Source organism: Ranitomeya imitator, chromosome 5 (assembly GCF_032444005.1).
Source record: "Ranitomeya imitator isolate aRanImi1 chromosome 5, aRanImi1.pri, whole genome shotgun sequence".
Taxonomy (NCBI): Eukaryota; Metazoa; Chordata; class Amphibia; order Anura; family Dendrobatidae; genus Ranitomeya; species Ranitomeya imitator.
The window spans coordinates 712,389,891-712,405,310 of NC_091286.1; the positions used below are offsets into that span (position 1 = coordinate 712,389,891).

Consider the following 15,420-nt stretch of genomic DNA (forward strand, 5'->3'; position numbering starts at 1 on the left):
ATAGTGACAGACGCCGATCACCACAGATTCTATCCATCTTTTTAGTGATGAGCGAATATACTAGTTAATCGAGATTTTTCGAGCACGCTCGGGGGTCCTCCGGGTATTTTTTAGAGCTCGGAGTTTTAGTTTTTAGCGCCGCAGCTGAATGATTTACATTTGTTAGCCAGCATAAGTACATGTGGGGATTCCCTAGCAACCAGGCTAAAAACTAAAACTCTGAGCACTAAAAAATACTCGGAGGACCCCTGAGCGTGCTCGAAAAATCTCGAGTAACGAGTATATTCGCTCATCACTAGTCCTGTTATATTAATAGATAGAATGATCTCATGGGAGACTCTCACCTTTCCCTTTAACAAGTCGATTATCTCCAGGGCGAGGAGTAATATTCTTGCAGTCATGTTGCTTTTGTCCTTGTCGTTCCTCGTTGCGTCATTTTTCAACCAGACGTCCTGGTACTGATCCTTCTGTCCTTCCATGTACTCCCACTCCTCCATGGAGAAATAGACCGCGGCATCCTGACTCCTGACAGGAACCTGACAAACATACAGTTAGGTGCAGAAATCATTGGCCAGAGAGGAATCCTCGCGATTTCAGCTCTGCAGGTCGCGAGTTTTTATTTAAATTTTTTATTTAAAATTAAACTTAGATGTAATTGAAGCGGAGAACTTCAGGGTTAACTCCTTCACCCCCACCCTGTTTTCACCTTCATGACCAGGCTAAATTTTACAATTCTAACAACTGTCACTTTATGAGGTAATAACGCTGGAGCTTCATCCAAACCCACTGACTCAGACTGTTTTCTCGCAACTTCATGTTAGTGGTAAAATTTGTTCGATGTGACTTTTATGTTTATTTATGAATTATTGGAAATTCGGTGAAAATGTAGGAATTTTTTAACGTTTAATTTTTATGCCCTTAACCCCTTTCTGACCTCGGACAGGGTAGAACGTCCGAGGTCAGAAGCCCCGCTTTGATGTGGGCTTCGGCGGTGAGCCCGCATCAAAGCCAGGACATGTCAGCTGTTTGGTACAGCTGACATGTGCCCACAACAGCGGCGGGTGGAATCGCGATCCACCCTCCGCTATTACCTAGATAAATGCCGCTGTCAAACGCTGACAGCGGCATTTAACTAGCGCTTCCGGCCATCGGGCCAGAAATGAGCACATCACTGACCCCAGTCACATCATCGGGGGTCAGTGATGTGACGGCATGACAACGAGAGGCCTATTCAAGACCTCTATGGTTGTTGATGCCGCATTGCTATGAGCGCCACCCTGTGGTTGGCGCTCATAGCAATGCAGTAATTCAGCTACTTTTTAACAGTGTTGCATGTATTTGTTTCAGCAGGTGAGCTAATTGTCTGCATGTTTTCCATTAGCTGATGAGCCACATGTGACTTACAGCCAATAGTATGTAATAACCGTCCGCCAGCAGCGATCTAGACCGGCAGTCAGTATGGCTCTAGCAGAAACGCGCAGGTTTAGCGTGTGACATGAGGCTGCTGTAATCTTCAGACCATCAGTAAATGTGACTTCTTAATTCTTACCCTGCTTCATCGCTGGACCATCCTTCCTTCTTATGTGACTTTTCTCATTTTCTGCTCACAGAGCTGTATGGCGGCTTGTTTTTTGCGCAATAAGATGACGTTTTCAGAGAAACCATTTTTATTTACATTTGTCTTTTTTATTGCGTTTTATGCCTCTTTTTGTTCGGCGGTATGATGAAAAAGCCAAGTTTTTTGCTGGGTGTTTTATAATTTTTTTTTACGGTGCTCACTGACGGGGTTAACTAGTGTGACTGTTTTGTCGGTCGGGTCGCTCCATTTTTCAATACTTTTTTACTTGGTCCCACTATGGGACTTGCACGTGTAGCGGTCTGATCGCTGCTATAATGTAGTGCAATGCTTTGTAACTGTTACTGCTGCACTGACACAAGCCTCTTATCCTCTCCGCATGGTCGAATAGGCGCGCCGTAGCCTGGATGTCGTCAGGACAACCTCGGGTCACCATGGCAATGATCGGCAGTCTCCTCTCATCACCCAGAATCCTCCAGTGTATACTGTATAACCTCCCAGGAGTCTCCTCATCACCCAGAATCCTCCAGTGTATACTGTATAATCTCCCAGCAGTCACCTCTCCAGTCAGCAGCTCTGTGATCTCGTTGGTGAGATCTAGGATCTTCTTCTCAGGTGTCGGGGAGTGTGGGGCTTCTGTGATGGGGCTCTCACTCCTGCTCCCTCTTCCGGATACATGGAGATGGATGATGGGAGTCACACAGTCACCTGATGTCTTCTCTATGGTGTAATCCTGTATATGGAGAGATGCTGATGAATATTACACATAAGGAAACATAAGAACATGACATTTATGTGTCGTCTCTGCAGCTGCCCGTCCATCTCAGCAGGAGAGCTCATGTGGCACTGACTACCTGGATTACTCCCTGCTGTTTGGGAGGTCCGAGGACCCTGGTAGTTGGAGATCGGGAGTCAACACAAAGCTGCTGCCAGTGGTTTGGTGGTGGTGCTGTCTGGGCCGCTCTGTCAGCAGTGTGCTGGATACAGCCGTGAGGGGGAAGATAGAAAGATACAGGAGACACTGATACAGGAGACTCTTCTATGGAATCCATCTTGGATATAGAAGCTGAGGAAGAACGGGAACAAAACCTGGTAACTTCTTCGAGGATAACGGGAAACCCTCTGAAAGACATCCTGTTACCTATACTAATAATAGGGGTTGTTTACCAAAACATCTTCTCCAGGTTCGTCTCGTCCGATTTGTAAGATCAATGTACACGGCTGAACATTAGATGTACAGACCTTCTTGAGGGCCCGGAAGGTCAGGACTATATGATATTTATATCAGGACTGTACGGGAGGAACACATCATCCTTGTCTATATGAATTACATGAAGGAGTTAGGAGGAGACATTACTTTGTTACTTGTGTTGGAGTTGGATTCTGCCGGTTGAGCACTCCGGATAGGGGATGAATCTAGGAAAGTGATCACTGGAGGGGTTTATTTTCCTTACACTGAATTTAGGAGCAGGTAGTTGTAACAAAAACTAAAAAGAATGGGAATATTTTATAAAAACACATAACTGTGGCTAAGATGCCCATCGGAAGAGTCCCATAACATATATTAACAACCTGAGGGACTCTGGTGGAAAATTACAGAATGACCAAAAAAAAGTAAATGAAACTATTAGGAAATTTTACTCAACACTTTACAAACAAGATGAAGTAGATGAAGAAGCGGGTGAGCGTTGTGTAAATACACTGACCTTACCTACTAGAAATTATTCAGATAGATAGACTTAATGCATTGATAAAAGAAGAGGAGGTGGTTAACACAATAAAGATATTAAAAAATAACAAAGTCCCGGGCCGTGATGGAGTCACGGGTGAGTTCTATAAGTTATTGAATGAAGATATTGCTCCAACCTTGGTAAAAGGATTTAATCACATGTTACAAGAAAAAATTCTCCTAAAATCAGGAAATATGGCGCACATTAAGCTACTACATCAACGTGGAAAAGATATAACGGATCCTGGTTCTCAAAACATTGATAAATCAGGACATTAAGCTTATGTCATAAATACTAGCAGATGGGTTATCAGAGATACATACTTATACGTCCACACCACGGAGGATTGGGAAGACACAGGGCAGCAGTCACTAACATGAGAACGGCACTGGCGGTCCAAGATGGGATGAACATGGAAGGGTTAGTGAAGGGAACCAGCTCTTCTGCCCGTATAAGCTAGAAAGGTGTTTGATAATGGAAATTGGCAATGGCTGGGACTAGTGCTGGATAAGTTCAGAGTAAGAGGTACACCGTATATACTTGTGTATAAGTCAACCCAAGTATAAGCCGAGGAACCTAATTTTGCCACGAAAAACTGGGTAAAGTTATTGACTTGAGAATAACCCGGGTATGCATTGTCTCCTCATCCCTATCCTTGTATGCATGGCTCCTTATCCCCCATCTCTGTATGCAAAGCTTCTCCGTCCCTGTCCTTGTATGCATGGATCAACGGTCCCTGTCCTTGTATGAATGGCTCCTTATCCCCTATTCCTGTAAGCATGGTTCCTATAAAAAAAAAAAAACAACATCATACTTACCTTGCCTGTTTGCCCTTGCTGCATCTCATTCTGGCGCGTTCAAGCGATCAGATGGCACAGCTCATTAAGGTAATGAATATTCATTCCACGCCTATGGGAGTGGAGAGGCGCAAATACAGTAGATACAATTACCCCCAACTAATCGGCAACATAATGAAAAAATTAGAGATATGGAGTAACATGACGCCGTCATTATTCGGTAGAGCTCACCGGATAAAGATGGTCAGGTTCTCTCATCTCCGACGTCCACCACAAACCATTCCCCTACTACTGAAGAACTTGGACGTCAGAAAAATACAAACTATTCTGGTAAGATTCCGAGAATATCATATAATGAATGATCTCTACAGGAGGGGCGTCCAAATGCCCCCGATTAGAGTCTATAATCTGGGAGCATTACCCAGACATATCAAACATTGGATTATAATGGGATGAGCCTAGAAAGTGAACTATCCGCACCATAGGACCCAAGAGCCATATTGCATATGACAATGGGGACATCATCTGTGAAATTGAGCTGCCTGTGGAGAGACACCATAGGGACCAGGGAAGCCATTAGGCTGTATAAGATCCCATACCGTATACCTACTGTAAGATGGCCGCCGGTCGAGTCCTGGAGGGGAGATATGTGTCTTCGCGGCTATTAGCTGCGGTGATGTAAGCTCGGAAGTATACTCCAGCACCTATAGTGCTGAGAGTGTTATTAGGCCATTCCCGGGCTGGGTTTTACGAGCTGTCATAAGAGATGGGTGGGAATGACCGCTCACATAATCCAACCCCAGGGGCGTGGTTTGGCTAATATAATGGGAGGCCAAAAGTGTGCGTGTACTAAAGACACTGACCTGAGCGGGCGGACCTGCTGTACTATATGCACAGTTTATTTTTCTGTTTGCTTTTCACTTTGTGCCGGAAAAGGCTGTTCGTTCATTTTCTATCCAGAGCGGTTTATGCAGTTTTAATAAACTTGCTTGGACATTTCCACAATATCCTGTGCCTACAGGAACCGCAGCCGAGTGAGTACAGATTCCTACAACTGGTGCTAGAAACACGGGCACGAATCCCAAGAGGCAGTGACACTGCCAATACCGCATGTCCTGGGTAGAAGTGGCTACAGGAAGGAAATCTGACAGCATGAAGGAAGTTGTTAAGCATTTGGTCCAGGTGCAACAGCAACAGCTCACTGTTCAACAGCAGTTGGCGCAGCAAGAAACGAATAAGCTGTTGCCACAGCAGCTACAACACCAACAGCAGAAGGCGCTAACGCGGCAGATGGAACTCCTTGCAGAGGCGCTTCGAGGAAGGCCGGCGGTCTCTTCCCCAACTTAAGGTGACGACTCATACGCCAGAAAGACAGTAAGAAGAGCGTTGCAAAAGATGACCCCGGGGGATGACGTTGAGGCCTTCCTGACAGTTTTCAAGAGGGTTGTGGAATGGGAGAAATTTCCTGAAGAGCAGTGGGCAGAGGTCCAGGCGCCATATTTAACCCCTTTGACAGTAGACGTACTAACGGGTCGAGGTGACCTGGGCCCGTATGACCATCGATGAGATAGTACATCATATGTGATCAGCCACGCTCACTGGTGGGGGCGCGGCCGATAGCGGCTGGTTATCAGCTGATAATCACAGCTGACATCCGGCACTATGTGCCAGGAGCGGTCACGGACCGCCCCCGGCACTTTAACCCCAAGAACACTGCGATCAAACAAGATTGAATTGTTCTGGTGGCATCGCATAGGGAAAGGCTCCCTGTGTGCTTCCCTGAGACCCTCAGAACAACGCGATATGATCGCGCTGTTCCGAGGGTCTCCTCCGTCCTCCTCCCTGCAGGCCCTCGGATCCAAGATGGCTGCGTGGTCCTTCCGGGTCCTGCAGAGAGGTGGCTTGTCAGTGCCTGAAAAGAGCAGGTGTCGGCAAGCCTCCCTGCAGTGCCTGTCAGATTGCTGATCTGACACAGTGCTCTGCAATATAAAGTTTAAAAAAAAAATTACACTGTAAAAATATTTTTGAAAAAATTCCTAAGTAAAGAAAAATAAATAACTATATTGTTCCAATAAATACATTTCTTTACGTAAATAAACAAAAAATATAAGTACACATATTTAGTATCGACCGCGTCCGTAACAACCCAACCTATAAAACTGTCCCACTAGTTAACCCTTTCAGTGAACACCATAAAAAAATGAAGCAAAAAAAAAAAGCGTTATACCGCCAAACAAAAAGTAGAATAACACACGATCAAAAAGACGGATATAAACATGACACCGCTGAAAACGTCATCTTGTCCCGCAAAAAAACGAGCCACCACACTGCAAAAAAATAAAAAAGTTATTGTTCTCAGAATATGATGCAAAAACATAAAAAAATTATATACATGAGGTATCGCTGTAATCGTACTGACCCGAAGAATAAAACTGCTTTATCAATTTTACCAAACGCGGAACAGTATGAGTGCCCCCCCAAAAGAAATTCATGAATTGCTGGTTTTTGTTCAGTCTGACTAACAAAATTCGGAATAAAAAAAACGATAGAAAAATGTCATGTGCCCAAAAATGGTACCAATAACAACGTCAACTCGTCCCGCAAAAAAACAAGACCTCACATGACTGTGTGGACCAAAATATGGAAAAATTATAGCTCTCAAAATGTGGTCACGCAAAAACTATTTTTTGCAATAAAAAGCGTCTTTTAGTGTGTGACGGCTGCCAATCATAAAGATCCGCTAAAAAACCCGCTATAAAAGTAAATCAAACCCCCTTCATCACCCATTAGTTAGGGAAAAATAATAAAATTATTTATTTCCATTTGCCCATTAGGGTTAGGGTTGGGGCTAAAGTTATGGTTAGGATTGCGTTTACGGTTGGGTAAGGGTTGTGTCAGGGTTATGGTTAGGGTTGGGATTAGGGGTGTGTTAGGGTTAGGGGCGTGTTGGGTTTGGATTGAAGTTAGAATTGGGGGTTTCCACTGTTTAGGCACATCAGGGGCTCCGCAAATGCAACATGACATCCAATCTCAATTCCATCCAATTCTGCGTTGAAAAAGTAAAACAGTGCTCCTTCCCTTCCGAGCTCTCCCGTGTGCCCAAACAGGGGTTTACCCCCAACATATGGGGTATCAGCGTACTCAGGACAAATTGGACAACAACTTTTGGGTCCATTTTCTCTTGTTACCCTTGGGAAAATCAAAATTTGTGGGCTAAAAAAATCATTTTTGTGTTAAAAAAATGAATTTTTTATTTTCACGGCTCTGCGTTATAAACATTAGTGAAACACTTGGGGGTTCAAAGTTCTCACAACACATCTATACAAGTTCCTTGGGGGGTCTAGTTTCCAAAATGGTGTCACTTGTGTGGGGGTTCTACTGTTTAGGCACATCAGTGGCTCTGCAAACGCAACGTGACGCCCACAGACCATTCCATCAAAATCTGCATTCCAAAATCCCACTTCTTCCCTTCTGAGCTCTCCCATGCGCCCAAACAGTAGTTTTCTCCCACATTTGGGGTATCCACGTACTCAGGACAAATTGGACAACAACTTTTGGGGTCCATTTTCTCCTGTTACCCTTGGTAAAATAAAACAAAATTGCATCTGAAGTAATTTTTTTGTGAAAAAGAGTTAAATGTTAATTTTTTTTTAAACATTCCAAAAATTTCTGTGAAGCACATGAAGGGTTAATAAACTTCTTAACCTCTTTCTGACATCAGACGTACTATCCCGTTGAGGTGACCATGGCCTGTATGACCATCAACGGGATAGTACGTCATGTGCAATCAGCCGCGCTCAAGGAGGGAGTGTGGCCGGGTGTCAGCTGAGATCCGGCACTATGTTCCAGGAGCGGTCACGGACGGCTCCTGGCACTTTAACCCGCGGAACACTGCGATCAACAAGGTCGCAGTGTTCCAGTGGCATAGGGAAGCATCGCGCTGGGAGGGGGCTCCCTGCTTGCTTCCCTGAGACTCTCAGAACAATGTGATGTGATCGCGTTGTTCCGAGGGTCTCCTCCGTCCTCCTCTCTGCAGGAACCAGGATCCAAGATGGCTGCGGGGTCCTTCCGGGTCGTGGCTTGCCGGCGTCTGGTCAGAGCAGGCGCTGGCAAGCCTCCTGCACTGCCTGTCAGATCGCTGATCTGACACAGTGCTGTGCAAAGTGTCAGATCAGCGATGTGACACTATATAGTGATGTCCCAACCTCGGACAAAGTAAAAAAAAAAAAAAAAAAAAATTACACCATGTAATAATATTTATAAAAAATTCCTAATAAAAGAAACTAAATAAATATTGTTCCAATAAATACATTTCTTTATGTAAATACAAAAAACAATAAAAGTACACATATTTAGTATCTCAGCTTCCGTAATGACCCGACCTATAAAACTGTCCCACTAGTTAACCTCTTCAGTGAACACCCGTAAAAAAAAAAAAACAGGCAAAAAACAACGCTTTATTATCATACCTCCGAACAAAAAGTGGAATAACACGCAATCAAAAAGACGGATATAAATAAACACGGTACCGCTGAAAACGTCATCTTGTCCAGCAAAATACGAGCCGCAATACAGCGTCATCAGCAATAAAATAAAAAAGTTATAGCTCTCAGAATAAAGCGATGTCAAAACAATTACTTAAAAAATAGTTTTTATTGTATAAAAGCGCCAAAACATAAAAAAATATAAATGAGGTATCGCTGTAATCGTACTGACCCGAAGAATAAAACTGCTTTATCCATTTTATCAAACGCGGAACGGTATAAATGCCTCCCCCAAAAGAAATTCATGAATTGCTCGTTTTGCTGTTTTTTTCATTCTAATATTATGTACCTAGGTACATATAGGTGCGCGCTTGATAATAGCAGATAAAATCTTTAAAGGAAAGAAAGGAATGGAGTGACCGATGTAGATAATGAATAATAATGTAGCTTCTCAATGTTTTCTCCAATACCTCCCCTCTTAACACCAATGATAGGCAGGATAAATAGTAGTCGCAGGTTTTCCTACCTCCAGAGATGAGTCTTTGATGAATTGGGGAGCCGTAGTGCTGCCGCTATATTTCCGAGGGAGTCCAGGTAAAAGTAATGATAAAAATCCAAACTGGTGGCTGCCCCGGCCGGTAGCAGCCACCTAAAACTAACCTCCGGGTAGGAACGGGGTCCTGTGATGCCAGACGCCGCGTGGAGTGAGAGCGGTAAGTCCGAATGGTGCGCAACCCTGAGGAAGGAGACAGTTGTCTCCGAAACGCGTCGGCTGATTGATCCTCACTGTGTCCCGTACTCACTCTCGGGTCTCGGTAATGGTCACGTGACTAGTGACGTCACGCAGGTCCTGCGCACCATCCGGACTTACCGCTCTCACTCCACGCGGCGTCTGGCATCACAGGACCCCGTTCCTACCCGGAGGTTAGTTTTAGGTGGCTGCTACCGGCCGGGGCAGCCACCAGTTTGGATTTTTATCATTACTTTTACCTGGACTCCCTCGGAAATATAGCGGCAGCACTACGGCTCCCCAATTCATCAAAGACTCATCTCTGGAGGTAGGAAAACCTGCGACTACTATTTATCCTGCCTATCATTGGTGTTAGGGTACCATCACACAGTGGCATTTTGATCGCGACGACGGCACGATCCGTGACGCTCCAGCATCTTAACAATATCGCTCCAGCGTCGTAGACTGATGTCACACTTTGCAATGTACGACGCTGGAGCGATAATTTCATGACGTATGTGCGATGTAGAAGCCGTTGGTTACTATGCGCACATCGTATACAATATCGTGCACACCTTTGTTTACACCATGCGATCATGCCGCCACAGCGGGACACTAGACGACGAAAGAAAGTTTCAAACGATCTGCTACGACGTACGATTCTCAGCGGGGTCCCTGATCGCAGGAGCGTGTCAGACACAGCGAGATCGCTGGAACATCACGGATATATCGCTGGAGCGTCACGGATCGTGCTGTCGTAGCGATCAAAATGCCACTGTGTGACGGTACCCTTAAGAGGGGAGGTATTGGAGAAAACATTGAGAAGCTACATTATTATTCATTATCTACATCGGTCACTCCATTCTTTTCTTTCCTTTAAAGATTTTATCTGCTGTTATCAAGCGCGTACCTATATGTACCTAGGTACATAATATTATTTTGTTACGTATTTGTTTACAAACTGGATGTGGAGGTTTGTTTGGTATCGCTGCAAGGGTTTATAGCATTTGACACTTTGCGCCACCATTCATGCAAGTTTTATTGGTTTTTTCATTCTGCCTAACAAAAATCAGAATAAAAAAATGATCAAAACATGTCATGTGCCTGAAAATGGTACCAATAAAAACGTCAACTCGTCCCGCAAAATAACAAGACCTCACATGACTGTGTGGAACAAAATATGGAAAAATTATAGCTCTGAAAATGTGGTGATGCAAAAACTATTTTTTGCAATAAAAAGCTATAAATAGTAAATCAAACCCACCTTTATCACCCCCTTAGTTAGGGAAAAATAAAATAAAAAAAACATGTATTTATTTCTATTTTCACATTAGGGTTAGGGTTGGTGCTAAAGTTAGGATTAGAGTTGGGGTTAAGGTTTGGATTACGTTCACGGTTGGGATAGGGGTGTGCCAGGGTTAGAAGTATGGTTAGGGTTGGGATTAGGGTCAGGGGTGTGTTGGATTTGGGCTGGAGTTAGAATTGGGGGTTTCCACTGTTCAGGCACATCAGGGGCTCTCCAAACGCGACATGGCGTCACATCTCAATTCCAGCCAATTCTGCGTTGAAAAAGTAAAATGGCGCTCCTTCCCTTCCGAGCTCTCCCGTGTGCCCAAACAGGGGTTTACCCCAACATGTGGGGTATCAGCGTACTCAGGACAAATTGTACAACAACTTTTGGGGTCCAATTTCTCCTGTTACCCTTGGGAAAATACAAAACTGGGGGCTAAAAAATAATTTTCGTGGAAAAAAAAATATGTATTTTCACGGCTCTGCATTATAAACTGTAATGAAACACTTGGGCGTTCAAAGTTCTCACAACAAATCTAGATAAGTTCCTTGGGGGGGGGGGGGTCTAGTTTCCAATATGGGGTCACTTGTGGGGGGTTTCTACTACCTCTCCACTCAGCAGATAATAGAAATATAGAAGAGTTTACCTCTCCACTTAGCAGATAATGATAGAAATATAGAAGAGTTTACCTCTCCACTCAGCAGATAATAATAGAAATATAGAAGAGTTTACCTCTCCACTCATCAGATAATAATAGAAATATAGAAGAGTTTACCTCTCCGCTCAGCAGATAATAATAGAAATATAGAAGAATTTACCTCTCCGCTCAGCAGATAATAGAAATATAGAAGAGTTTACCTCTCCGCTCAGCAGATAATAAAAATATAGAAGAGTTTACCTCTCCACTCAGCAGATAATAATAGAAATATAGAAGAGTTTACCTCTCCACTCAGCAGATAATAATAGAAATATAGAAGAGTTTACCTCTCCGCTCAGCAGATAATAATAGAAATATAGAAGAGTTTACCTCTCCGCTCATCAGATAATAATAGAAATATAGAAGAGTTTACCTCTCCGCTCAGCAGATAATAATAGAAATATAGAAGAATTTACCTCTCCGCTCAGCAGATAATAGAAATATAGAAGAGTTTACCTCTCCGCTCAGCAGATAATAAAAATATAGAAGAGTTTACCTCTCCACTCAGCAGATAATAATAGAAATATAGAAGAGTTTACCTCTCCACTCAGCAGATAATAATAGAAATATAGAAGAGTTTACCTCTCCACTCAGCAGATAATAATAGAAATATAGAAGAGTTTACCTCTCCACTCAGCAGATAATAGAAATATAGAAGAGTTTACCTCTCCACTCAGCAGATAATAATAGAAATATAGAAGAGTTTACCTCTCCACTCAGCAGATAATAGAAATATAGAAGAGTTTACCTCTCCACTCAGCAGATAATAATAGAAATATAGAAGAGTTTACCTCTCCACTCAGCAGATAATAGAAATATAGAAGAGTTTACCTCTCCACTCAGCAGATAATAATAGAAATATAGAAGAGTTTACCTCTCCACTCAGCAGATAATAGAAATATAGAAGAGTTTACCTCTCCACTCAGCAGATAATAGAAATATAGAAGAGTTTACCTCTCCACTCAGCAGATAATAGAAATATAGAAGAGTTTACCTCTCCACTCAGCAGATAATAATAGAAATATAGAAGAGTTTACCTCTCCACTCAGCAGATAATAATAGAAATATAGAAGAGTTTACCTCTCCGCTCAGCAGATAATAATAGAAATATAGAAGAGTTTACCTCTCCGCTCAGCAGATAATAATAGAAATATAGAAGAGTTTACCTCTCCGCTCAGCAGATAATAATAGAAATATAGAAGAGTTTACCTCTCCACTCAGCAGATAATAATAGAAATATAGAAGAGTTTACCTCTCCACTCAGCAGATAATAATATATAGAAGAGTTTACCTCTCCGCTCAGCAGATAATAATAGAAATATAGAAGAGTTTACCTCTCCACTCAGCAGATAATAATAGAAATATAGAAGAGTTTACCTCTCCACTCAGCAGATAATAGAAATATAGAAGAGTTTACCTCTCTGCTCAGCAGATAATAATAGAAATATAGAAGAGTTTACCTCTCCACTCAGCAGGTAATAATAGAAATATGGAAGAGTTTACCTCTCCACTCAGCAGATAATAGAAATATAGAAGAGTTTACCTCTCCGCTCAGCAGATAATAGAAATATAGAAGAGTTTACCTCTCCGCTCAGCAGATAATGATAGAAATATCGAAGAGTTTACCTCTCCACTCAGCAGATAATAGAAATATAGAAGAGTTTACCTCTCCGCTCAGCAGATAATAATAGAAATATAGAAGAGTTTACCTCTCCACTCAGCAGGTAATAATAGAAATATGGAAGAGTTTACCTCTCCACTCAGCAGATAATAGAAATATAGAAGAGTTTACCTCTCCACTCAGCAGATAATAGAAATATAGAAGAGTTTACCTCTCCACTCAGCAGATAATAGAAATATAGAAGAGTTTACCTCTCCGTTCAGCAGATAATAATAGAAATATAGAAGAGTTTACCTCTCCACTCAGCAGATAATAGAAATATAGAAGAGTTTACCTCTCCACTCAGCAGATAATAGAAATATAGAAGAGTTTACCTCTCCACTCAGCAGATAATAGAAATATAGAAGAGTTTACCTCTCCACTCACCAGATAATAATAGAAATATAGAAGAGTTTACCTCTCCGCTCAGCAGATAATAGATATATAGAAGAGTTTACCTCTCCACTCAACAGATAATAATAGAAATATAGAAGAGTTTACCTCTCCGCTCAGCAGATAATAGAAATATAGAAGAGTTTACCTCTCCACTCAGCAGATAATAATAGAAATATAGAAGAGTTTACCTCTCCACTCAGCAGATAATAGAAATATAGAAGAGTTTACCTCTCCACTCAGCAGATAATAGAAATATAGAAGAGTTTACCTCTCCACTCAGCAGATAATAGAAATATAGAAGAGTTTACCTCTCCACTCAGCAGATAATAGAAATATAGAAGAGTTTACCTCTCCACTCACCAGATAATAATAGAAATATAGAAGAGTTTACCTCTCCGCTCAGCAGATAATAGATATATAGAAGAGTTTACCTCTCCACTCAACAGATAATAATAGAAATATAGAAGAGTTTACCTCTCCGCTCAGCAGATAATAGAAATATAGAAGAGTTTACCTCTCCACTCAGCAGATAATAATAGAAATATAGAAGAGTTTACCTCTCCACTCACCAGATAATAATAGAAATATAGAAGAGTTTACCTCTCCGCTCAGCAGATAATAGAAATATAGAAGAGTTTACCTCTCCACTCAGCAGATAATAATAGAAATATAGAAGAGTTTACCTCTCCACTCAGCACGGAGATGATCTCTAAGGTGAAGTCTATGATTCTTCTGGAAATGTTGTTCTCGTCTTCGTCCATGTCTGGTTCGTCATTCGGGGATAAATCTTGGTGGTGTGAATGGATCTGGTTCTTCGGTGTCTTTATGACAGGAGGCTGTAAATCATACAAGGACATCGTCAGTCACATACAGATCTGATCTCATTGCACAGTGACATTTACCGATTAAATGAGACAGGTGAGACTTTCCACCCTTTAGTACCAGGCTTGTACTTTCCAACATCCTATAAAGAAATCTGAAGCCTTATAACTCTTCTGAAACTCCTCGGCCCCACCGCACGCGTCCGGTCTGTAATTTCTTGTCCCCTCCAGCTGCCTCCGGTGTGCAATTTCTCAGCGCTTTTACCTGCCTCTGATCGGTCATCCCCGACCCCTCCTCCTGCCTCCAGTCTGTGATGTCCCGACCCCTCTGGTCTGTGAATACACAGCCCCTCACCTAGTCTTTAGTCTGTGACTCCCCGACCCCTCCGCCTGCCTCCAATCTGTAATCCCCAGCACCTACTCCTGCCTCTGGTCTGTGACTCCCCGGCCCCTACTCCTGCCTCTGGTCTGTGACTCCTCGGCCCCTACTCCTGCCTCTGGTCTGTGACTCCCCGGCCCCTACTCCTGCCTCTGGTCTGTGACTCCCCGGCCCCTACTCCTGCCTCTGGTCTGTGACTCCTCGGCCCCTCCGCCTGCCTCCAATCTGTAATCCCCAGCGCCTACTCCTGCCTTCGGTCTGTGACTCCCCGGCCCCTCTGCCTGCCTCTGGTCTGTGACTCCCCGGCCCCTCTGCCTGCCTCTGGTCTGTGACTCCCCGGCCCCTCTGCCTGCCTCTGGTCTGTGACTCCCCGGCCCCTCCGCCTGCCTCCAATCTGTAATCCCCAGCGCCTACTCCTGCCTTCGGTCTGTGACTCCCCAGCCCCTCTGCCTGCCTCCGGTCTGTGACTCCCCGGCCCCTCTGCCTGCCTCCGGTCTGTGACTCCCCGGCCCCTCCGCCTGCCTCCAATCTGTAATCCCCAGCGCCTACTCCTGCCTTCGGTCTGTGACTCCCCGGCCCCTCTGCCTGCCTTTGGTCTGTGACTCCCCAGCCCCTCTGCCTGCCTTTGGTCTGTGACTCCCCAGCCCCTCTGCCTGCCTCCGGTCTGTGACTCCCCGGCCCCTACAGTGTCTGAATGACCAGTCAATGCTGAGAGGAGAGGAAGGTTTTCATCACCAAAGCTATCAGTGTAATCAGTATTGCAGCGCCATTACAGCCAGGTCTGCTCTTTAGATCACAAAATACTGCTGACAGATTATCTTTAAAGCTTTTATGTGGAACAGACGATATGCTGGATTAT

The 15,420-nt window shown here is 43.6% G+C and overlaps 1 protein-coding gene across 1 annotated transcript in view; it reads right to left on the reverse strand.

The window, feature by feature from the left end:
- Window positions 1-15,420, reverse strand: part of LOC138638939 (oocyte zinc finger protein XlCOF7.1-like) — a 32,243-nt gene that overhangs the window by 2,193 nt on the left and 14,630 nt on the right. Inside the window, exons 2-4 of the mRNA XM_069728697.1 lie at window positions 14,045-14,197; window positions 2,136-2,309; window positions 345-536 (exon numbers count right to left, since the gene is read on the reverse strand). Of these exons, the coding sequence (XP_069584798.1) occupies window positions 345-536; window positions 2,136-2,309; window positions 14,045-14,122 (444 nt within the window). The 5' untranslated portion in view covers window positions 14,123-14,197. The remainder of the gene's footprint in view (window positions 1-344; window positions 537-2,135; window positions 2,310-14,044; window positions 14,198-15,420) is intronic.